The sequence below is a fragment of the Nymphaea colorata genome, chromosome 4 (assembly GCF_008831285.2).
Source record: "Nymphaea colorata isolate Beijing-Zhang1983 chromosome 4, ASM883128v2, whole genome shotgun sequence".
Lineage (NCBI taxonomy): Eukaryota > Viridiplantae > Streptophyta > Magnoliopsida > Nymphaeales > Nymphaeaceae > Nymphaea > Nymphaea colorata.
In genome coordinates, this window is record NC_045141.1 from 3,136,707 (window position 1) to 3,162,866 (window position 26,160).

The following is a 26,160-nucleotide window of genomic DNA, read 5'->3' on the forward strand; positions in this document are numbered from 1 at the left end:
CATTCTATCCAACACCATATATGTTGGTGGAAGCTGCACTTGGCGCAGGAGAAATCTTGGTAGAAAGTGGTAATGATGAGCATTACCTCACCAGGTGGCTAGAGAAGTTCAGTGCTGCACATGTTCTTACTGCAGGTAAGGACACTTGTCACAATCAGTCGGTAAAACTGGATGACTCATGGGATATATGTTCTGCCCTATTTTGTCAACCCACATATGTAGCAATTCATGATTGTTACATGAAGGAAATAGTAAAAGGGAGGCCATTTTTTATCATAGCTTTGATGAGGTTAGGTGGACATTTCTTCAATTGCTAGAATTTTCTACAAAGAAGCTATCTGAGCACTTCAAGAAGGAAGGACTCATGCCCTTGCTTGATTTTCACGCGGAAAGGTTACTAGATGCCAGATTAAAGGAAATGGAGCCTACTCTTTGCTTGAAAACATCTAATGAGGCAGCTGCCTTGTAAATTATAGGAATAATGAAGTAGCATGCAGGGAATTTTGTGTTTCAACTTTCACTTCTCTTACAACAGACAAGAAGGTGTATGATGGATGGAGGAATTCTTTATGCCGACTGCCACCACGTCGAGCTACTCCCAGCAATATTGGAGGCCATTATTGAAGGGGTCACAAGGAGAACGGGTCTTCGGTCACTTACACCAAGGCTGGGCAAGTTTGGATACGAAAGTTCCAAGCCTCTAGTGGTCACTAATGACTTCAACTTGAAACTCAAAAGAAAAGAGGGAACATCCAAGGGCTGCACAAAAGTTAGAAGAGAGGCCATAAGACAAACCAAAGGGAGTTTGACACAGTGATTGCCTTCCATGCTCACATCTTGAGGGCAAGGCGTGTTTCAAATGGGGGAGTATTATTAGGGATCAGGTCCTGGGTTGCAGGTCAAGCCCATTAGACTGACCCAGGAACAAGTATAAATAAGGGTTGGGCAGCTGTAATTAGGGCATCGCAGAAATTAGTGGGTGTTCCTCTAGGAGGAGAAACCCTAATCTGGTGATTAGGGCTGAGTGTGTGAGTGGAGTTGGGGTTTCCTCTTGTAAGGGCTCATCAAGGTTGGTGGTGGCAAACAGTTGCTTATACATTTTTAAGTAAAAAGCTAATTAGAATTAAGAATAGTGAGAAGGAGTAATCGGCAGCTGCTTACAAGTTGTCCCATGTGGCTGCTGTTTGTGTCCAGCAGCATTTGAGATCTATTTTCTTTTAGTTTCACTTATTTTCAGCATCAATTAATTAAGTTTTAATGTGCACTAATATAGATTAAGCAAGTTTTAGTTGTATCTTGTTAATTAAGTAGTAAATGGGCAGCTAGATTTAGGGATTTCTCTGTTTTCAGCTGAAGCAGTCAAAAACAGAAAGTTGGGGCTCGTTCTAGCACCAAAAGTAAGTACAAGTCTATGGCAGTAGTTATAGCAAAGGTCACATGAATGAGAAATGTATTGGGTGAATCAGACAAATAGATTAGTTGATCTATACTCCTGTGATAATCAAAGTGCTATCAACGTAGCATTCAACTCTCCAGAGCAGAACGAAACATATTGAAATTGATCAACGTTTTATCAGATAGTACTTGGAGGATAAAAAGACTGACTTGTGACATATCATAACAGACAGTAAGGTTGTGATATGTTTACCAAAGGATTGACCAGCGACCAATTTTGATTTCTCAAGAATAAGTTGTGCATGGTGAAGGACCATGTACAACTTGGGAGAAGGTGTCAGAGAGGATGTATTAACATGTTTGGATCTGGATCAGACCCAAACACATTATATGTTGGGTGCACCTTCTATTTTGTGTTGTAACCAGGGATGTTATTGTCCAAATGTGTAAACTCATGACATTGTAGATTACCATTGAAAGGCTGAAGCATGGAGCACCCAACTTTCCCTATCTGTCTCTCTCTAATTTTCTCGAAGATAGGGATGCAGTGAACTGAAGACTGATACCTCTTGATCTTACAAAAACAACATATTCTGCCTGATGCAAACAATATAATCTGATTTCATTGTATCATTTACTTAAATGATTTATTTGCCATACCAATACATCACCAACCACAATTTGTAAACTTGCTTGACAAAAATATCTCTAATCAAACGAATGGTGCTAATATTGTACTAAAATCCTAAACGTTTACCAGTACTTGGAATGCATTCATGTCCATCAACAGAAGAGCGAAGGGTAACTGAACAACATATTTAGGAAATTAAATGAACTTACTAAAAATGAGAACATGTTGCACATCCTCATAGATTACCAGCAAAAGATGTTCGATACTGTATGCCAATTCTTGCCCCTTCCAAGCAGCAAATAACCTGATAACATAGATACAACTTACTAACAAATAACAAGCTATAAGTTGTCATTCCTTGAAGCCGTTGATAAATAAATGTTAAGAAATATGTACCTTGTTACCAACTTTATAAGTTGTCTTTCCTTGAAGTCGTTGATTCAAAATACTGGTATGTCCAGGCATATTTTTCCTATCAGCTTCCATGTGAACCTGATTATATACATAAAATTCAAATTTTACAATAGGTACACTTATGCAAGAGAAGTGTAAACTAGTAAAAGAATCTCTGACCAATAGCATCCCAACATGTAACTAGGAATCCAGAAGAAGAAAGCAACGTCATGCATCATCTCTTAGTATAAAAGTAGTTTGATGCTTCACTAATACTAGAAAACAGCCCCAATAAGGACAAGCTCTAGAAGGTAAAAGGTCATCAACAAAAATTCTAATGTCAAATCAAATAAATTTTTTTATAAACTAGACTTGCTTTTTCACAATTTTACAAACTTGTCACCTTTTGACTTTTTTAAAGGCATAATCCTCATACAAAATTTCAGACTAATCGATATATATTGTAAATAAGGAAAACATAAGCATAATTAATGTATATACAACTCTTAGACTTATATTTTTTATTAATTTGAGAATATATTTATTGTTAGAATATCTTGTATAGGGAACCGGGTCTGGATATGGACCCGGTCCCATGTGCATGGGTACCGAGGGTGGCTCGGTACCCTAGGCGGGCCTCCCTCTCATATTATCTCACTTATTGTGTAATTGTTGATTAAGTGAAAATAACATTGAGTGTCCTACGGAAGGCTGAGTATCTCACCTTGGAGCGTAGGCTCCCACCTTCCCAACCTGGGTGTCCTAGGGAAGGCTGAGTATCTCACCTTGGAATTCACACATCCATGGATGAGTGCTCTACCGCTGTAGCGGGTAGATGGATCCATACTGTTCTGGGCCACCACGGCAGTTGTCTCTCGGCTGTAGGCCGCCCGCGGTGTGCACGTGCCTGTGTTTGCACCCACAGGAACTGTAAATTCACTGATAGTAATGAAACTGAAATGTATGTGATTGAAATGTACAGGATTGATGTGCATGTGACTGTTGTGCTTATGAATGCAAGTGACATGTTTGAGTATGCCTTGCATGTGATTGAAATTATGTTATTGTAGCCATTGAGTGGCCTCTGCATGTCGTGTCCTGACACGACATAATGATAGATTGTTCTGATGTTTGCTTGTATAATTGAGCCCTACCTAAGAGGGTTTGGATTTTTCCTGGCATGTTGCCATACTACGAAGGCTAAGCCTTCAGTTGTTTCTTTTTTTCAGGTTTTGGCGGACCCGGGGCAGCAGGCTGAGCAGATGGCTACACTCACGTCCTACTGAGGAGGTTTTGGGTTTTGTTTTTGTAGTGTCGGCGCGTCTGGTTTTGGTTTTACTGATGCCTTGTTTTTTATTAGGCATCGATGTTGTGATTTTGGGGCATTTTTGTCAAATGTACAGTTGAACTGAAATGCTATATAATGGAAAGCTTGCCCCATTGTTTTGAATTGCTTGGCTCATTTCTTTTTGAACTGTTGTGTAGTCACACCTCGATGTTGGATGTTAGGAAAAAAAAAATGTTTGAGTGTCAAAAGGTCGAGGTGTGACATACCTAATATTAAATTCCAAAATACATAAAACTTTAAATACCAAAGCAACACATTTTCTCAACATTAACTATATGTAGCCCTCGTGTGGAGGCAATTGGAGGTATGGATGCACTCGCGAAGTAAACCAACCTCATGAGCTAGCCGGTCATTTTGTAAATGTACTTTCATAATGATAAGTAAGAAAGAATAAGAGATGAGAGGCCAGTGGGTTGTGGCTATGTATTTGGGATATGTCCCGCCGTCGCCAGTGGTCTCGCCTGCTCAGAGCGCAGGCGGTGCAAGGCCCCAGGGTACCGTTGTGTGATGTGCTTGGAGCGTTGGGCTCCCTCTTTTGCAAACTGAGTGTCCTAGGGAAGGCTGAGCAACTCTCCTTGGAATTCACACATCTATGAATGATTACTCTTCTGCTGCGGCGTGAATGGATCCATATCGTTTCGGGCCACCACGGGGGTTGTCTCCCAACTGCAGGTCGCCCGTGGTGTGCGCGTGCCTGTGTTTGCACCCACAGGAACTATCAAATGAAAAGAATGCGAATGAAGTGTATGTAAATGAAATGATTGTAAATGATGTGTTTAGGCATGAATTGCATGTGACTATTGAATGTGTTATTATGGCCATTGAGTGGCCTTTGCACATCGTGGTATAAGTGAAGGACTTCCATGAAAAGTCATGAGACTACATGCCCCATCATGACATGATAGTGGTTTACTTTCGTAATTGTTATATTCCAAATTTGAGCCCTTACCTTAGAGGGTTAGGGATTTAACTAGTGTGTTGTCATACTGCGAAGGATAAGCCTTCAGTTGTTCTTCTTTTTCAGGTTTTGGTGGACCCGAGGCAGCAGGTTGACCAGATGGCTTTAATCACATCCTACTAGGGAGGTTTTGGGTCTATTGTAGTCTCGGCGTGTCGTGTTTTGGTCTTATTGATCTCATGTTTTTGTTAGACATCAATGTTGTGATTTGGAGCATTTTTGTCATCCGTGTTATTGAGAGATATGAAGTGAATTTTGTATGAACTGAATTTATTATCTAATGGAAAGTCTGTCCCATTGTCTTTGACTTGCATAGCTCATTTCCTTTTGAATCGTTGTGTCGTCGCACCTCAATGTTTTATGTTTTAATAAAAAAAAAAAGTTATTTGAGGGTGAAAGGGTTGAGATGTGATAGAACAAAAGCTCCAAATTGAGTTTCCACAAGGATGATGGTCTCAATGACATTGGGCACTTCATTACGGTCCTTCAAAAGTACACAAGGATGTTATGAGAATAATCATCTATAAATGTAACAAAGCACTGAAAACCATAACAAGAGAGAATTCCCGAAGCCCTACACATCTGAATGGATGAAAGCAAATACTTTATTAAAATGATTTGTGGAAACAAGGTACGAAGCCTATCACGTTTAGCCAAATGACAAACATCACAAGATGACATTGTCATATCTAGACTAGAAAATAGGTCAGGAAACAACTGTTTAAGTACTCTGAATGGAAGACGCCCAAGTCTCTCATGCCACTGCAAGACAAGCTGAAGGAAGTCCTCTCTACTCTTCTTCGTCCTATTAACCACCATCACGAAAGCCATAGCAACACACATAGGTAATCGATAGAGACCCTTAAAAGCCAAACCAATCTCAGTCCTCTTCTCTATCACCAAGTCTTGCAACACACAATGATTAGTAGAAAAAATAAGCTTGCAATTCAATTCTTTCGTAATCTTGTTAATAGACAAGAGGGGTAAGGGAAGGTGAGGAACATGTAAGGTATTATGAACCAAGAATTTGTTTAACATTTAGAGACTCCCTTTCTCGGCTACGGAGATAGATGAACCATCGAAGAGAAACCTGTTCCTTCCCAAAAGAGAGCTTATATTCATGGAAAACCTTAGAATTTTCGGTCATATGGTATGTAGCACCACTATCAACAATCTACTCTCCCGCACAAGAATTACCCTTTTCACCAGAGATTGCAAGGGTGCGATTGACTTCCACATCATCTCATGACTCAACCTGACTACTATCAATGCGGCTCAGGTATGCACGAAGCTCACAAATCTGATTGGCAGAGATTATTGGTTTTTCCCCAGCTGGATTTGCAATTTCAGAGATAGGCTTCTTCTCACTAGAAGTTCTTCCACGACTATTTTTCTTCTCGGGATGAAGATCTCAGCAAAACTCAATGGTATGACCAGATTTCTTGCAGCGAGTACACTTCTGAGAAACAAGACAACAAAAAAATGTGCAGTCGAGGCAGGCCATGGCAGCAGCTTAGACGGTGGACACTAGCGGTAGTGGCAGAGGGTGACGGTGAAACCGGCAGAGAAATCTACTTGAGCTGCACGACAGAGAGATCTGCAGGAGCTCCACGCCAGTGGCGGAAAAGGAGAGGACAACGCCGAACTAGAATAGCGAAAGGATTTGGGCACCGACAAAGGAGAGTGCAGCAATGATAGGGGAAGGTGACGCAACGCTAGGGACTACGACAGCAAAGACAGACAACGCAGTATCAGAGGAGGCGACAACAGAAGAGGCGGGTGCTAGGAAGAAGTGCAACGCCGGCAACAGCGGGAAGGCGATGCTCTCAAGCGGAAGGCGGCGACAGTAGGGAAGGCGACGACCCCAGTGAAGGCAGTGGCAGACGATGACGGCAGGGAAGGTGAAGACAGGGAAGGTGAAGACAGGGAAGCCAACGATCAGGAAGAAGGAGGCGACGGAAGGGCAGGCGGCAACAACAGCAATTGACCAGATGTAGGCTGTGACAGCTCAGGTGGCGACGACAAAAAAAGGGACGACAACGGCAACCGGCAGCTCAGGCGACGACGGCACAAGGGGCAACCGAGAAGAAGAATAATCCGGTTGGTGGGTCATACTCCTCCAATCGAACAGGGTTCCACCGAGATCGCCAAAGATTGAGGAGACTGTCTAAGCGTTTTTGGCAGTCGATGGTCGCCGGTTGCGGTGATTGTGTTCCTTGGATCAGGCGGAGCTCTGCAACAAGGCAGCGGCTTACACGTCCCCCACCCCCAACTTTTCTTTTGCCGAAAAATCATCACAAAAGCTCTGACACCATGTTGAACAAAAAGAAATGCAAAGAACACAAAATGTAATGTGGAAAACCCTCAACACGAGGAAAAAAAAAACCATGATGTTAGGAGATGATTCCGGCACTCACCAGCTGCCAGTCACTCTCTCTCTTAATTCTCATTAACACACAAATTAGGTTTACAAGGGATACTTAAATAGGACCCAACATGAACTGCTCCTTTGGAATGGGTCGGATCGGGTCCAGACCCGGACCTAGTCATACATAAGACGCCAATAGAATCCAAGTCCAGATGTAAGGAAGGTACATCATCACCATGAGAGCGAGGGCAAGAGAAAGTATTATTCCTCTTTCTTATCAAACTTTCTAAGAAAATCTTTAAATAGTAAATTCATGATAATACTGCCTTATTTAATATGTCAATAGTTTGGAACATGAGAATTAAACAGAAAAGTTAGCTTTCTGTTATTTTGTTTGTTCATTTTTTTTTAGTTATGGGTCAAACTTCATAGTTTTTTATTATATTTTATTTGTGAATACTTTTTCCCGATTATTAGCCAAATTTCTTACTTTTTTAAGTAATTTGTTTTTGCATTATATACCATAGAACTATCTGTACATCCAACAGCAGCTTTTGAAAGAACTTCAAAATTTTGTTTACTTTAATCTGTTATTCTCGGGAATGTAATCTGTTATTCTCCAAAAAATAACAATAATAATACTCTTAAATTACACATCAAAAACAGAAATTGTATCAATATTAATGACACCTAGTAAGTTTAGAGGACTCCATACCCGTTCCCTGATAGTTGCCAACAAGCCATCATTCCACTGTTCTCCATTTAAATGCAATTCTACACAATAAAGAAACAAATAACTAAGTGGAAAGCACAAAGGAGAAAATGAAACGAAACTCTAGGCCTCAAACAAATGAGTACAAAAATAGACACATCTATGTCAGGTGTGTGCTAGGGGTATATATCACATATATAGAAACAACAAAATTAAAATTTTAAGCAAACAAACACATACATTGATTGTTTATATTCATAAATTATAGATTGCTAAACAAAAACTACCAAAACATACCAAAAATATACCCAAAAAAAGCGTTGTGGTCAACCCATGTCTTCTTATACCTGCACCTGTGCCCAACCATCTCGACATAGTACAGTGTAACAGTCCCTGTCCAGGAGTGTTGACATAAACACGTGCATCTGTGCAGGACACATGCATGTGCAGTAGGATAAAGAACACCAGACGATGAATCTACTACTAGAAAACATGGAGAAGAATTACAACCAGTGCACCAATGACTTGGACATCGCCAAAGAATCCAAACATTCTGTCAGAACACCAGTCGCTCCATGTCCTCCTTTCGAAATGCTTGATAAGGTGAACCCACAATCGACTTCTGAAAATGCTTTTGCTTCACACCTCAATCAGGAGAAGAGGGGAGCAGCAGAGACAATCAACGCCCTTTTTATGATCGACCACAAAGGCAAAGGAGTAGGTAAAAGGGAATGTGCAACCCAACCACAGAGCCCCCTCTAGTGCAGAGAAAGTTTACGGTTCCCAAGATGGAGTTTCAGAGTTTTCAGGTGACGACCCTCTCAATTGGGCTAAATAATACTTCGAGTCAGGTGATGGTCCTCTCTATTGGGTCTTTTGCACTGAACAATACTTCTGAGCAGCAGGTCTTCCTATAGAACAGTGTATCACACACATTGCAGTTCACCTGGAAGGCAAAGTGATCATGTGGTATAGGTGGTTATTAGTGCATCTAGGTAAGAAGCAATGGGAGTAGCTAGTCAAAACCTCACTAGTCATATTTTCACCATCACCCAACTTGGATTACAACATGGAGTTGTTCAAAATTCAAAAGAGTAGATTGGTGGTGGAGTATCAAGCTAAATTTGATGAACTGAACAACTTACTTTACGGATGGCCCATAGAAGCATTATCGATGCTTTTGTTGGGGCCTAAAGATACGAAATATAGATTGAAGCGAAAGCAGCCACAGTTTTTGTTAAAGAGCTTTGGATTAGTTAAGTGGCCAAAAGGAAGAAAAAAAGGATGAGCGATGGAAGCAAGGAAAGCTTCTGCCTCATCTTCATGAAACTAGTGGCTGCATCTAAGGACCACACTGATAGTCTATAGCAAAAAAGGATAACCAAGAAGGGAAACCTACAGTGGTGAAGAAACTTAACCCCAAGCAGATAAACAATCAAAAAACAAAAGGGGTTAGTTTTCACTGTGTTAGAATATCACGTAATAGGGAACCGGGTCCGGATATGGACCCGGCACCCATGGGCATGGGAACCGAGGATGGCTCGGTGCCCTAGGCGGGTTTCCTCTCCCTCTTATTTTCTGATCAAGTATTGTAATCAGTTGATTAAGTGATAATTGACTCTCTCTCCTAGGGTTGCGGTTTTGCCCCTAGGTTAGAGCTTCTCTGTGGTTTTTTTTCTCTTCCTGAGGTTTTCCACATATATCCTGTGTTGCTTCTTCGTTTTTTCTTCTGTTGCGTGTTTCTACATGGTATCAAAGCCAGGTTGTGTGGGGTTCAGTCTGTGATCGTGGAGTTTCCGCTGTTCTTGTGCCGCTGCCGTCGTTTCCGCCGCTGCCGTCCTTTCCGCCGCCTGCGACGCCGCCGTCGTCACCCTTTGCTTTGTCGCCTCTTATGCCGTCGTCGTCTCTTGTGCACCGTCGCCTCTTGCGCCGTCGCCGCTACTCTTGAGCCGTCACTGCCTCTCTTACGCAGTACTCCCTCTCGTGTTTTCTGGTGTTGGATATTGTTTGTCTTTGGTGCTCGTGATGGCCGCAGAGATGACTCCCAAGAGCGAGAATGTGCCTGTTCAAGTCACCTCTATTCGGCTGAACAAAGACAACTATCTCTCTTGGTCTGCTGCACTGGAAATTGGAATTACGAGTCGCGGTCGTCTGCCCTACATCACTGGGGAGAAACTCGCGCCTAGTAAAACCGATCCTAGCTGGGCGTCTTGGGCGTTGGAGGATAGTCAAGTTAAGGTGTGGATTATTAGTTTTGTTTCTGCTGATATTCAGCCCCTTATTTTGCGAAAGTCAACCTCATATGACATGTGGACTGTGCTTGCGAGGATGTATGGCCGTAAAAAGAGAGTCTTGTGTACGTACCAGATCAAACGCAGCATCTATTCCCTTAAACAGGGTGACTTGTCTGTGGCATCCTTTTATGCAGCCCTGAAGACTAAATGGGAAGAACTGGATTATCATGTGAATGATGACTGGAATTGTGGTTCTGGTCATGCCCTGTACTGGCAGAAGGAGTGGATGGACCGGACGTTTATTTTTCTGGGAGGTCTACGTGATGAATTTGAATCCATTAGGAGTCAAATTCTCAACTGTGACGAGACTCCTGGGATTGAGGAGGTGTATGCTCGGGTGAAATCTGAGGAACAACGCCGTCAGGAGATGCATATCGACTCTAGTCATGGGAGTTCACCCTCAGCCTTTGTTAGCCGTGCTCCAGGGACTGGGCAGCGTCCTGTTCGGCGTTGTAGTCATTGTAACAAGTTGGGGCATTCTGTTGATTTCTGTTGAGATATTCATCCTGAGAAGAGGCTCACCCGTGGTCGTCCCCCTTCTGGTCGGCGAGGTCCTCCTGTGCCCGACTCTAGTCATGGTAGCTCTACCAATGTTGAAAAATCAAAGCTTTCCTCCGACCAAATCAAGGAACTGCAAGCTTATATCAGCCGGCTTTCTACTACTCAGGAGGACGCCTCCACGTCTGAGGGTGCTCAGTTAGCCCAAGCTCTTGTTGCCACAAGCGATCAAGGTAATCCCTCACTTGGTGATTGGATTGTTGATGGTGGGGCTACGCATCATATGACAGGGGACCCTAAGATGTTTCAAGAGTACAAATTGTCTTCAGGGCAGCAACGCGTGTCTATGGCTGATGGGTCTTCCATATCTGTGGCTGGAAAAGGGAGTTTGTCCTTGTTAAATAAATATCGTCTTCATAATGTTTTTCATGTTCCCAATATCCCTTTGAATTTGTTATCTGTCAGCAGTATTACAAAAGAACTCAATTGCAATCTAATCTTTTCTGCTGATCATTGTTCCCTGCAGCACTTGGTGACAGGGAAGAAGATTGGGATTGGTTCGGTTATTGATGGTCTCTACAGACTGCCCGTGCAGGTTGCTTCTGCTCTCATTTCAGCCACTAGTGGACAGTTGTCGGGCGTGGAGGACAGGTCTACCATTATGCGATGGCACGAGCGTCTTGGACATCTCCCATTCCAGTTGATTAAGAAGTTGTTCCCTAGTTTTTTTACTTTTATTTCCATGAACTCCTTCACTTGTGAAGTGTGACAGTTGGCTAAGCATGTTAGGGCTTCATACCCTATTTCTATCAATAAAGCCACACGTCTTTTTGCTTTGGTTCACTCTGATGTTTGAGGTCCTTCGGGAGTACCCACTTGTCGTTGTTTTCATTACTTTATGACTCTTATTGATTACTACTCCCGGTGTACGTTCATGTACCTATTGAAAGAACGTAGTGAAGTCCCAGTCATTGTCAAAAATTTTGTTGCATTTGTTGAGAATCAATTTCAGACGTCTGTTCAGACTTTCCGCACTGATAATGCTAGAGAGTATGTCTCCCAATCCCTGTATGACTTCTTGAGGAGCAAGGGTATTGTTCATGAGACGTCCTGTAGCTACACTCCTCCACAGAATGGCGTAGCCGAACGGAAAAATCGCCATTTATTAGATGTCACCCGTGCTATTATGTTCCACAGGCACGTTCCTAAGCGCTACTCGGGTGATGCTCTTCTCACCAGTGCCCACCTTATTAACCGTATGCCTACTCATGTGTTGAATGGTCGTACTCCTTACTCTGTGCTCAGGCCCACTCATAACCCCTAGCCTCTTGCTCCTCGGGTGTTTGGGTGTATTTGCTTTGTTCATAACCATAGTCCAACCATCAAGAAACTTGACCCTCGGTCTGTCAAAGCTGTCTTCTTGGGGTATTCCTCAACTCAAAAGGGATATAAATGTCTTGATCCTACTACTTCCAAAATCTATGTCTCCCGGGATGTTACCTTCCATGAACATGAGGCGTATTTTCCTGTGAATCCTCTTCAGGGGGAGTGTATAAGGAACAGTGTGGAAGAGTATTCTTCAAATCAGCTTATTCAGTTTATGGACTTCTTGGATTACAAGGCTAGTTACAATGTGGAAGATACAGTCAGAGATGATAGAGACAGTGGAAGGGGGCCCTGTGGATGATCAGCCCACAGCCCGTGATCATTTATTTAGCCAGGTGTACACCAGAAAGAAAAAAGATGTGGTTGAGGATGTTGATGTAACCAATCCCAATCCTGTGAGTTCCCCGAATGAACCAAGTCCAATGAATGAAGAGCTTCCCATAGCCTTGCGCAAGGGGACCAGGTCATGTACTTCTCACCCTATTCAGAGATTTATCTCATATGTGAAACTCAGTAAAGATTACAAATGTTTTATTACTTCTTTGTCTATGTCTGTGATTCCTAGGTGTGTGGAAGATGCTAGAGAGGATCCTAAATGGCTACAGGCCATGACAGAGGAGATGGATGCCTTGGCAAAGAACAACACGTGGGAAGTGGTTGATATTCCCAAGGGGACTCACTTAGTCAGTTCCAAGTGGGTGTTTAATGTGAAGTATAAACCTGATGGTACTGTGGAACGGTATAAAGCTCGCCTGATTGCAAAGGGGTTCAGCCAAAAATATGGAATTGATTATCTTGAAACCTTTGCTCCTGTTGCAAAGCTGAAGACTGTGAGAGTCATCTTAGCACTTGCAGTGCAAAAGAAGTGGGGCATGAACCAGCTTGATGTCAAGAACGCCTTCTTGAACGGCCATCTAGAGGAAGAGGTCTATATGAGCATGCCTCATGGATATACTCAAAGCGGAAAATGTTGTCATCTCAAGAAAGCCCTGTATGAACTGAAGCAGTCCCCCAGAGCATGGTTTGAAAGACTGAGGGTGGTAATAAAGACTAATGGGTACAAACAGGGAAATGGTGATCATACCATATTCATTAAGCAGAGAAATGGCCTAGTGAGCATTCTTCTTGTATATGTTGATGATATTATTGTCACAGGTGACGACGAAGAAGAGAAAAGGAAGATGAAGGAGAGGTTAGCTGCTGAATTTGACCTTAAAGATCTGAGAAAATTAAGGTACTTTCTGGGAATAGAGATTACTAGATCAGAGACAAGGCTTGTTATGAGCCAAAGGAAGTATACTCTGGATCTTCTAAAAGAAACAGGTAAACTGGGATGCAGGCCCTTTCTAACTCCAATGGAGTCTGGTACAAAGATAAGTATCAAAACTGGTAACATCCTGGATGAGGAAGGAAAAGGACGGTATCAGAGGCTGGTTGGTAAGCTTATTTATCTTACTCTTACTCGCCCTGATATTACTTATGCTGTAAATGTGTTGAGTCAATTTATGCATGCTCCTATTGTCACTGGAAGAGTGCAGAAAGAGTGTTGGGGTACCTGAAGAATGACCCAGGTAAAGGACTTCTTTATACACAGCAAGACAAACTTAATATTGAAGCATACTTTGACGCCGATTGGACAGGGTGCACAGATACTAGAAGGTCTACCACAGGGTACTGCATCTTTCTGGGAGGAAACCTGGTGGTATGGAGAAGTAAAAGGTAGGAAGTCTGCCCTAGGTCCAGTGCTCAGGCTGAATACAGGGCTGCTGCTATGGGGGTTACAGAAATGTTATGGCTGAAGATTCTTCTTACAGATATTGGAATTGAAATGGAAGAGAAGATGAAGATGTATTGTGACAATAAGTTTGCAATTAACTTGGCAAATAATCTTGTCTTGCATGACAGAACCAAACATGTGGAGATAGATCGTCACTTCATACGGGAGCGTATAGATTCAAAGGAGTTGATTTTTCCTTATATGAAGTCTGAAGATCAAATTGCAGATGTGCTAACTAAAGCCTTATGTACATCACAATTTGAAAAGAATGTTAGCAAGCTTGGCATGTTTGACATGTATGCCAAGCTTGAGGGGGAGTGTTAGAATATCACGTAATAGGGAACCGGGTCCGGATATGGACCCGGCACCCATGGGCGCGGGAACCGAGGATGGCTCGGTGCCCTAGGCGGGTTTCCACTCCCTCTTATTTTTTGATCAAGTATTGTAATCAGTTGATTAAGTGATAATTGACTCTCTCTCCTAGGGTTGCGGTTTTGCCCCTAGGTTAGAGCTTCTCCGTGGTTTTTTTCCTCTTCCTGAGGTTTTCCACGTATATCCTGTGTTGCTTCTTCGTTTCTTCTTCCGTTGCGTGTTTCTACACACTGCAAGGACAAACGGAAAGTAGGGCACACGTGCAAAAAAAGCACACATGTACTTGGTCGAGGATTCTGATGCCATGGAATCAAAGGAGAAAGAAGACATTACAAGTAGTGAAGAGTATAATTCACACCAAAAATATCTTTTCATGCACTAACGAGCTACGTCACACAGGTGCACCTAAACAGTTGTTGTGCCACAGTTGATGCAACAATGGTGCTGGTGCAAATCTGGTACAGCAGTAGAAGCAGACAGTGTGCGTCTGATGATGGGTGAACATCAAAACTAATCATTTTAGATGCACACCCAACTAAACTAACCCTAATACAAAATTTTGCAATAGCTAAAATGTAAATATATACAAATAAGGCTATTAAGTAGTTAATTTAACTATAGAATAGATTATATGTATACATACATAATTATATATGTGTGTATATATATACATACATACATAATTATACACACACATACACACACACACACACACACATATGTATACACACTCGTTGGTGCACCTTGCACTTACATTTTTTAAAGAATTGTTGCATCAGCACATGCATGCCAACCTATCATGACATAGCAAACGAATAATGATGCGTCACAAGTCATGTGAGTGGCTGGGCAATTGAAAGAAGGGAAGTGAGCAGCCTTTATGGGCACAAGGTCCACGAAAAAAAATTTGTGTGCAATTAAGACAGCGCAAAACATGTAGATGCAATGTGCTTGAACAACCTGAATTCAAGGTTGTTGTTGGGAATGGCAGTTTTCTTATGTGAAAAGGAAGATGTCCCAAGGAGACAGTGGAACTACAAAGGCAAAAAATTTCAGATCAAACATTATCCCCTTGCCATGGGGGGGGTGGACATGGTTCGAGGCATCCAATGGCTGAAGTAGTAGGACAACGTCATGTGGGACTTCATAGATATGAAAATGAAGTTCCAAAGCGACACTGAGACATAATCACTTTGGGTTGTTCCAGCAAAAGATGTGAAATTGAAAAGGGGAGTACCAAGTGAATAAACTCAGCCATAGGAACCAACTATGCGAATTCTGTTAGCCTTCACCTACTAACTACTCTGCTGATGACCCTGGAAGGAGATGCGGGCAAACACCAAGAGAAATAACTAAAAATCATCACCTCCATCCCACAACCAGTCATAGAAGAGTTCACGGATGCAGTTGAGCAGCCAATGATTGAAGAATTGTTAGATGAGTTACAAGGAGCAACGATCTTCTCAAAGCTGGATTTGAAAGTCGGATCTTCTAAAAACATTTCCAACATATTTTTCTTCATGCCTTAGATTAGTTGCACACAGATAATTGTTTTTTTCTCATAGTAAGTTATGATTTATTGCACACACTTTGTAGGAATATGCACCAATGACCGACACAAATTGCAGTAACCATCAACACTCGAGAATTTAAAGAACTGGTTCTAATCATGTGTAAGCCCCCTGCTAATTCACCAACCCTTTACAAGAAAACCCTAAGATGACATATGCACAAACACACACCCTAATCCCAGATTAAGGCTTCTTCCTCCCAGAGGTAAGACACTCTCAAAGCTGCGATGAACACTGATCTGGCCAACTGACCCTATTTATGGAGGCTATCAGGTCAGTCCAATGGACCTGGCCCATGATCCCATATCCGGTATCTAACAATACTTCTCCCATCGAAAAACGCCTTGTCCTCAAGGTGTGAGTGGCTGACAAGAAAGATTCGCTGCATGAAAATAGTCCTTCCTCACCAAAATTTTGTTGCATTTCCCATAAAGAACTGGAAACCCAAGTTTTCTAGCTGCCTTCACAACATTGGGGTCAATATCAAATGCCACATATGGCCAACCCATGATATTACTCTCCAGACCTGAGGCCAGTGGAGTTGATAAGAAATTGGCAAGGACCTGCCCATCTGTCCTGTTGAAGCATGTAAAGATGGGTCTTGGGACCGGGTCTGGATCTAGACCCGATCCAGCTTGTAGCTCTTGTTGGGTCTTACTTAAAGACGTGTAACCCTAATTTCTGGTGTTAATGAAGTTCTAACAGAGAGAGAGTCTGGCGGCTAGTGGGCACTAGACCTCCTCACCCGTGGTTTTTTCCCTCTCGTTGAGGGTTTTCCACGTTACATCCGTGTTCGATCTTTATTTCCCGTGTTTCTACATGTCCAAAGCCAACAATGACAACAGGATCAATGGCATCAAAGTTCACCAAATCTGCAACTTTTTCCTGCCCTTTGAGCTTCTCCTCGATTATGCCAGCGGCAGTCCTCCCAAGTTCATTGAGGAATGGAGTTAATGCCATTGATAAAATAACAAGGATAAGCAACTTATTCAGCTCAAGAGCCTGTAGACTGAGAAAATACCACGAATCCAAATTCTCCTCCATGGGATAGAAGCAGTCCTATTTGCATACTTTCTTGCAAAGACAGCCTGACGTGGCCCTATTGCAGTTATTGTCAATGTATTGATTACAATGAGACCACCTAGGAGAGATAGTACATTTGGCCACTCCCGAAAAAGAAGCTGCATATCAATGGAAGTCCCTGTTGTTATATATAATAATACAAAAAAAAAAAACCCGAGTATTAGTCCTCTGAAAGGTCTAATATGTGCCTCAATCTGTGTACGGAAATTTGTCTCTGCTAATAATGCACCAGCCAGAAATGCTCCTAGCGTGTCACTAAAGCCCAACATTCTAGTAAGAAGAGAGGTGCCTTCTACAGTGAGGAGACAAAACAGCAACAAAAGCTTCTGAACTCCTTGATGCTGCAACAACCTCAAAAATACGCTGAAGTAGGTATTTCCCTCCCAAAGAGAGCATGCCAAGTCCCCCTAAAGCTTTCAGGCTCTCTGCAGCTAACATGGGCCAGATACTTTCTTGTACTAAATTCTGGCTCTCCAGCAGTGGAAGTATGACCAGGAGAGGAGCAACAGCAATGTCCTGAAGTAAGAGAATCCCAAGAATAGCAGAACGAAATCTGGTAGGCAGCTCTCCTTTCTCTGCAAGTATCTGTAGTACAAAGGCGGAAGATGACAAAGAAAGAACAGCACCAATCACCACAGCTTCATCGGCACTTCTTATATTGTGGGTGTGTGCATAAACTGAGAGACTTGATTCACTGCATATACTATTTTTGGGTGTGTAAAGGTGAGATATTGCAACATGCCAACTATACTCCGGTAAAAACTAGGGTTTGAGTATGGATCACTCCCATCAAAGGCATTCAATTTTGTGTTGAGAATACTATGAGTATTGATGGGCTTGCAATTTGTCATACTTGCTCTGTGCAATATATCAAGAGTATATTTGTGTTGCGTAATTGTCAAAATATCATCCTTTCTATCAAGCTCGACACCCAAAAAAATACCAGAGTTCTCCGAGATCTTTCATCATCAATTGTTGCTTCAACACTTAACATGAGAAGAGATATATGAAATGGAGAATTCCCAGTAAGAACTATGTCATCTACATATATGAGTAGCCGAGTTGTAATTTCACCTATATGATATATGAATAACAAATGGTCAAGTGAACTTTTGAGAAAATCAACTTGCTGGACATGGAGAGAAAATCTATCAAACCATGAGCGAGACGCTTGCTTAAGCCCATATAACGATTTTTGTAACTTACATACCCATCGAGTTGGATCATTGGTAGCATAACCTAGGGGTTGTTCCATGTATACTTCTTCTTTTAGAAAACCATGAAGAAAAGCATTTTTAACATTCAATTGATATAAAGTCCATCCATGTGAGATTGCAAGAGAAATGATAACCTGGATCGTTCCCATCTTGATAACTAGATTGAAAGTCTCATCATAATTTTTCCCGTATTGTTGGGTGAAGCCTCTAGCCACAACACGAGCTTTATATCTATCAATACTTCCATCAGGTTTATATTTGAGTTTGTAAACCCATTTTGAACCCACTACATTATTATCATCTGGATGAGGAACAATCTCTCAAGTTTGACATTCATTTAAAGCAGTCATTTCTTCATTCATGGCCTCGATCCAATATTTTCGCTTGCATGCATGTTCATAACATTTGGGCTTCACATTTTTGCTCAATTCTACCCTATGTCACATAGGTACGGGTAACGGTGCGGGTACTGGTACGGGCCATTTTCAAAAAATTTGGCTGCAGGGGGTACGGCCGTACACACACGCGAACATATCAATGTTATCACTGGCGTAGCGTATTTATCGGTCGGGCGACCTATACGCCGTATCGTGACGTATCGTAATGTATCGTAAAATTAATTTTTTAATTTTTAAAAAATATTTAAAAATCATAAAAAATTCCAAAAAATAAAAAAAAATCTCAAAAAACAAGAAAAAATCAGAAAAAATCAAGAAAAATGTATTTAAAGGAACATTCATCATTCATGTATATGATTATGAAGTATGAAGTATGAAGTATGAACTATGACAGTATGAAGTATGAACTATCAACAACACATTCCAAAATAAGAAATCAGACATTCAAAATAACATAATAAGCAGCTGAAGAGAATTCGATTACATCACAATTCATAAGTTCAAAAGTGAAAACATATAGTTATCAATCATGATCCATTCAAGTTTCAACAACAATCCTCGTCAATCGTCATTTCCATCATCATCTTCATGATCATCTTCATTTTCTTCATTAAGTGCTTTTATCCCCTCTGTTGGAAATGGAAAGTCACCAACATTCCATTGCTCTCCAGCCTCTCCTTCTTCAATAATCTATGCTACTCCTTCAAGGTTCAAAAAATCAAGATCGTCCTCAAGGTCATCAAGTATTACAGATTGTTCTTCTTCAAGCTTCTTTCTCCAAGCTTCCCACCGTCCCGAGACTCCCACAACAAGAAATAAAGCTTCTTCACTGGCAAATCTTGATGCAAATGGAGAAAATCTCTCTCTCCCACGTCTCTTGCAGTGTTTAGATTTAGAAACAATAGAAGAGAGAGAGAGGAGCATAGGTTTTAAAAGAAGATGCAAAAAAGGGGCCGTCGGGCCCCTTTTTCATTTTTACCCCGTATCGTACGATACGGGGGTGTATCGCCCGTATCGTACGATACGGGCGATACACGTGCAATACGCACGCGTATCATGCGTATAACATGTATCATATCGTTTTTGTTGATACGGACGATACGTATCGTACGATAGGCACCCTTATCGTACGATAGGCGCCCGTATCATACGATACGGATAACATTGGAACATATATATATATATATATATATATATATATATATATATGCCAAAAAAATTAAAATGAATAACATATTCACGAAATACAGTATGGAAGTAATTAACATACAAATATATCAGCTTTCTTGATTCTCCATCGCATCATCAAGATTAGAAGGAGCAACAGGTCACGCTTTTAAGATATATTGACATTGTTATGGTTATGGCTCACAGCCTCACACTATTGTCGAAGAGTCAAGTTATAGAGAAGGAATGGATTTTCGAAACATTGTATGGAAGATTTTAAAAGAAAAGTTGTGAGGAACTATGTACAAGAAAGGTTTAGAGTGAAAAAGGAAACAAGAAAAGAAGGGGATTTTTAATTTTCAACTCAAAAACTGGACAACTTTGGACTTGGACAAAAATGATCCTGGGTACGTTGACCGTACCCGATACTGTGTTGACTGCACCAGGGCCGTACCCGTACCCGTACCATTAAGCTGAAGATCTAAAGAAGAGTTATCATAATTTACCCACCTATCAATAGGGTATCGCACACGTTCTAAACGTAGGCAAGTAATGGTAGTTTCTGGAGCAGTTGCTATAACTGATCGTCGAGTATATACCATTCCTGAAAAAACGATTAGGTGAAGACGTATTGTCTGTTTGAGCAGATGGAGGCGTGTGGTCCATCTGAGCATCTGAGGCTGCCTCGAATTCATCAATAATCCTGTCACTGTGTGTGTGGCATGCATCATCTCCTTGGCCTAATATTTAGCATTTATCCATGGATCATATGTATTATCCCTTGCATTGAATGTTGTCTGTGGTTCCTTTAAGTCCATCAACCTGAGCTCCATTTCACATAGGTACGTGTACGGGTGCTGGTGTGGGTACGGGTATGGGTGCTGGTGCGGGTACGGGTATTGACCATTTTCAAAAAACTTGAGTGCAGGGTTATGGCCGTATATATATATAAACAATAAGAAATACTTAGAAAATATGTATCAAAATAAAAAATATACATCAACATAAACAAATAAATAACATAGAAAATATATATCAATGGCTTTTGCAGTAGTGTGTTTAAGAAACGTATGAAAAACTTTAAACATATGGACAACCGAGCAACCCCCTAGTCAAATATGAACATCAATCGAATTTTCACATCTAAAGAATATAATAAAAAGTAAGGTGGAAAAAATTAAATCAAAGTAAAATTAAGCAGTTTGAATCTATAGGTACCCAAGTGTCAAAGTACCCATTTTGGGTACGGGTACGGCGACATGGGTACGTGAACCTTACTGAAGTACCCATGTGACTTAGCCTGAGCTCTATGTCACACGGCAAAAAGGGGGCTGCACCTGTGTCAACACGATGCTGGTGCAGCTCCGACATGCATCACCACCAAATGGAGTCTCAAAGAAGACGCGAGAGGAAGAGAAGAGAATAAGTCTACACGAGAAAGGAAAGAGAAGAAAAACGATGGCCTTAGGTAAGCACCCGCCCCTTGTCATTACTTAAACTAATTACACTTAATTATCACAAATAAAATACACAAAAGAACAATAAATATTACAAGTTTGCCACCGCCCATGTGCTATGGGTCGGGTCTGACTTGTGGGTCGGGTCTGACTTGACCCAAACGATAACTTAACACAGTTGACATCCATAGTCCACTGGCGACCAACAACTCAATGACTTAGGGCATCTGACCACAGCTACATCTCAAGTAGTAGTGATTAGCTCCCTACCGTCTAATGTGCAGTGCCTCCACATGCTCCTTAGGGTTCCTCGTAAACTTAGATGTTGGAGGAGGAAGGATGACAGAAGGTGAGATAGAGAGAGAGAAGAGCTCTCAAACCTATGCTTCAGGGATCCCAGGGTAGACGTGCACTCTGATACAGTGTTGCGATAGATTTTGGGAAAGAGTAAAAATTGTATTCCATAACCTTAGTCCTATGTTAATATAGGAACAAGGGCACAATCAAGAACCTTTACATAATAAGTCCATACACTAATTAGAAATAATAAAAAGAGGCTTATAAAAGTAACAATTCACTTCTATAAGTATTTACTAAAAGAGTGTCTACGATATAACTATTATTACTAACAAAAAATATAGATTGCAGCTAGCGGTGGTAATCTATCTAGGAAGTTTGTGTAACATAGCAAGATGATAGGATGCTGCTAACAAAATTTTGATACAAATAACTTTGCACCACCATTTCCAACTATAAGAGAAAATAAGACTGTCGTACAGATGCAATGAAGTTTTAAAACTGCTTACCTTCAGTTTGGGCACTTAAAGCATCATCAAATTCCTTTCGAAGGCGCTCGGAAGTAACCTTGTCAGAATCTCTACAACGAGCAAGATATTTCATTTCAATCAATGTGGGAATTACAATGAACATGGTACCCATAAACATTTACAATTTCAGTAAAATTTTAAAATTTGGAAATAGCTACACAATAGGACATAAATTTGGCACGTTACCATGTCCACAAAAATTCTTTATTTATTTAGCTTTGCCTATAATTTTTCAAGATTCTTTTCATTGATTCCCATAGTAGCTTCTAGTACATATTAGTTGTTGTCCGTCTTGTCATCTTTTTGGTTGAAGCTATAACCCTCTACATCTGGGAGACCAGGAGTGTAGAAGAAGGACTGAAACTATCAAGAACCATATTAACCTAAACTTGCACATAAGCAATTCAATGATTGAATCTAACCATGGCAATGCCACCCAACCTTCTACAACATCTGGGAGACCAGCAATGTAGAGGAAGAACTGAAACTATCAAAAACCATATTAAACCAAAATTGCACACAAGCTATGTCACCACGGTACGTGGGGGAGACCCGCGTACCCATACTGGCACACTGGTAGGCCAAAACGGGTACGAGGGTACGGTGTGGTACGTTTGAATCGAGTTTCGGGGAGGAACCACATCCAAACCATAATAATATGTAAAACTTACCCGCCCACAATCTCGACAGACGATGCTTCTCCCTCTGCAATCTTCAACCATAATTTTGTTTTTTTTTTTAAAATAAAAATATATAATTATTGTCGTACCGCCGTACCAAGATTAGGTCGTACCCGTACGCGTCCCTATGTGCCATAGCACACAAGCAATTCAATCATTGAATCTAACCATGATAATGCCACCCAAACACTATCACGGCTCTCGTGATTTTTTTCTCCTTGAGAAATAAAACCTTATGAATATAAGTTACAATAAAGAATAAAATAAAGTTTCATTTTTGAGCAATAAAATTGGCTAAAAGGCCTCATAACATGCATTATATGGATATTGATCATCCAATTAATAGGATAGATCGAGGCTACATCTCTACCAATCACACGAACCAAACAATCAGAAGCACCAAATCAGAACAAACCAATTTACATATGACCTAGAAAGGTACTCAATACATGTGAATTTTTTTCTTCTGCTATGGAAGAAATTACAAGTCTGTGTAGATACCTTGTCAGCCGATCACTTAGTTGCTCATGCTTTTTCAGAATATTTGACACTGCAGAGTAAATGGAAAATACCAACGGTTTTGAATGCGAGTGAAACAAATTTGAAATCCCAAAATCAGAGGGAAGCAGTTTGAGATCCTTACATCTAGCCCGTGTAGTGTCTAGTCGAAAATCTGCTTCCTGCACAAAACTCTATAGAAGAGAAGAGAAAAAACCTTGACTAAGTTGCCTAAACTTGCATGAAACTCTAGAGAAGTATCTCCGGAGAATTAAGTACTTCATGAATGACAGTTACCAATATTCAATCATGAACCAGTATTTACAGTCAATTGACAACATAATTCAACACTGTTAAAGAGTCAGGCACAAGATTGGTTAACTTGTTGAGATAGTTTCTTTTAGCCAAAAGGTTATATTCCAGTATCCGATAGTTTATTTTTGCAAAAAGTTATATTCCGCCGAGTTTCCAATATTTATTAGTGCACATTCAATAATTATCATTCCCCTTCAGTCAAAAAGTTACTATTATATAATGACTAGTATCTTAAGCAATAGGGGCCTTCCAGCCTTCTTTGTCTAAAACTCTAAATCATGCAATTATACTGTCTTCCTATACCTCAAGATACTGTAACTAAATTCAAAAATTTTAAAAAATGAAATATTCTACAGGAAAGGCTCCAAACTGTGAGCAAGCAACTGAAAAATCTGTTGGAAGTGAACACTACATTTTGCAGGGGCAAAGAACCCTCAAAAAAGTTATCAGATTTTGTAAACGTATTTCAGCCTCTGGATGATCAAAGGGAAAAAGATATCCAGACAAACATGAGCAATTCCAAACATTATAAACTGAAACCAACAGATAGTCTATCCCAAAACATGATTGGTGTGGCTTTTTCATGAATAAATCAAGTCGCGTCTTTTTCAAGAATAGAAATTTCTAATATGCTTTTTGTGAAACTAATTGCAACCTTTGTTCTGATATATTATGTTGTTGCCAAAAAAAATGAAAGTGCTACATGATTTATGACCCTTTCAGAAACTAAATGTTATTCACTTATTTGACGAGGCAGCCTGTCAAATGTCAATAACCAAATACTTAAAGAGGCTATGAAACCCCGTGCCCTACAATTTCAGCAAATATCTTTCAACATCTATCAATAACAAATCTCCATTTTTTTTAATCTTCTGCATACATATTATTTTTGTACTCACTGCTTCTTACATTTTGTTCCTTCATTTAACCCTTTAAAGAAAATTGTTTATGGACAATAATTTTTGCTCCTCTCATGTTTCCAGTTAAAAAAATAAATAAATAAAGGATCATTTACTTCAAGTTAAATAGTTTTTCATCTAAAGCATGTGAAATGGCTATATAAAACTAGTTTGCACAAAGAGGAGATAATTGATAACTACAAGAATTGAGAAACCATTGCTAGGCTTTAATGCTCGCAGATACCTCCATTCATGCATGCTTGCATGTGGACATGATGTGGAGATTACTAAACATCTGCCCCAAGATATGAAGTAAAAATGTAAATATGTATGTTCCACAGTAAACACTTGAAGAAACAACAGTGCAAGGATAGCAACTGTAACACTCAAAGCTTATATAGAAACTTCCATTTTGTTGTCTCTGCGTCAAAAGACATCACCCAAAGGTCTCATGAGTTAATTGCATGAGTATTAACTTCTGGCAAAGAAGCTAGAAACCAACCTCGAAGTAACACTTTCAGCCAAATCCATTTGCACGCTCAAGCATTAATGACTAAAAGCACAATTGCAATTGATTATAAATTTTTAATCATGTAAAAATTGAAAATTATCAGGCAGACGGAGTTCATGATCTTAAGACATAAGAGCATCAAAATTCAAATGGCTTCAGTTCTCTACATACTTGGATTTATTGCAAAGGGAAGTTTCACTTCAAAGATAATGCATGCTGTCAGAAGATATTGTCTGAAACATTAAGCAATCCGCCCATCGAAATGACCAAACAACACAACATTAAATGCATTCATGAAGAAATACCAACTCTTCAAGCATCACAACCAACATCTTTCATGGATAAAGAAAATTTGGGTATGTCAGGTTTTATTACCACTTCTCCTGATAAAACATGTGCTGGTCTCTTAAGGTGCTCCAGCTGCTGCAAGATCAAAGAAATGTAACATCTAACTCAGAATGCATCAAAGCTTTGGGAAAGAAAGTCTCACTAACATGCATGTCGCTAGATGTAGTAAAGAATGATGATGTTGGCTGACAAAAGCAAGAAATTTTCTTAAATAGCGCCTGCCCATCCCTTGACCCAGTTGCGCAGTCAGACAGAAAGAAAAAGAAAAGAGAAAGAGTGAATTTAACCTCTGCAAAACTTGGATTTTGGTTGAAAAAATAGGACAAGAATAGAAATTGTAGAGGAGTGTTGAGAGTTATTCTATGTTATGCGGATCTTTTTTGTGATTTGGTAGAAGGAAAAGGGTGTTATTTTATTATTTTTAACCTTTTGTAAATGTAGTATGTAATTCCTTTTAGGCGACCCTAATCCTTATTAATATGGAATTAGGTCTAAGGAAGTTCACTCTCAAACCATGCGTAACAAAAGTAAATGCTGCAATGGGTTATTGTTACAACTTGATATTATATGCTAGGACAAAAGATATGAAAGGTGCAGCCGCGACTGGAAACATGTTCACTTCCTACGCATTATTCCCAGGGGCACAATGGTCCCCTACATCATAAGCACGTGCTTCTTTCATTTCAATGATAGTAGATATTACTTGATCTACGTTAACGGTAGAAAGCATCATATTATGCACCAGACTGTAACTTTCTCAGTTTATCCCACTTAATCAGAATAAGCGACTGCCCTAAATCACTTCTACAAGTTCCCAAAACCCAATTACCAATACCCTCCCCTAAATAATGGACAACTACCACTCTGAGAAACATGCTGCCTTAATGTCGATCAAAGGCACACGCCTCTGCAATGAAATAGTCAACAGACAAAAAAGAAATCAGGCATGACAGGACCAACCACTCCATGATTCCGAAGGCAGCAAATTTCATAATCCTAATCTTATAGACGCCCTAAACACGCCCTAAACAGCAAGTCTGCAAAGGACTGGCCCAAT

The 26,160-nt window shown here is 40.5% G+C and overlaps 1 protein-coding gene and 1 pseudogene across 1 annotated transcript in view; both read right to left on the reverse strand.

Moving 5' to 3' along the window:
- Positions 1-26,160, reverse strand: part of LOC116253097 (uncharacterized) — a 55,513-nt gene that overhangs the window by 28,605 nt on the left and 748 nt on the right. Inside the window, exons 2-8 of the mRNA XM_031627860.2 lie at positions 25,131-25,178; positions 23,176-23,224; positions 23,034-23,082; positions 21,832-21,902; positions 7,809-7,867; positions 2,423-2,518; positions 2,273-2,330 (exon numbers count right to left, since the gene is read on the reverse strand). Coding sequence (XP_031483720.1) covers positions 2,273-2,330; positions 2,423-2,518; positions 7,809-7,867; positions 21,832-21,902; positions 23,034-23,082; positions 23,176-23,224; positions 25,131-25,178 — 430 coding nt within the window. The remainder of the gene's footprint in view (positions 1-2,272; positions 2,331-2,422; positions 2,519-7,808; positions 7,868-21,831; positions 21,903-23,033; positions 23,083-23,175; positions 23,225-25,130; positions 25,179-26,160) is intronic.
- On the reverse strand, positions 16,054-18,000 carry LOC116253726 (K(+) efflux antiporter 3, chloroplastic-like; annotated as a pseudogene).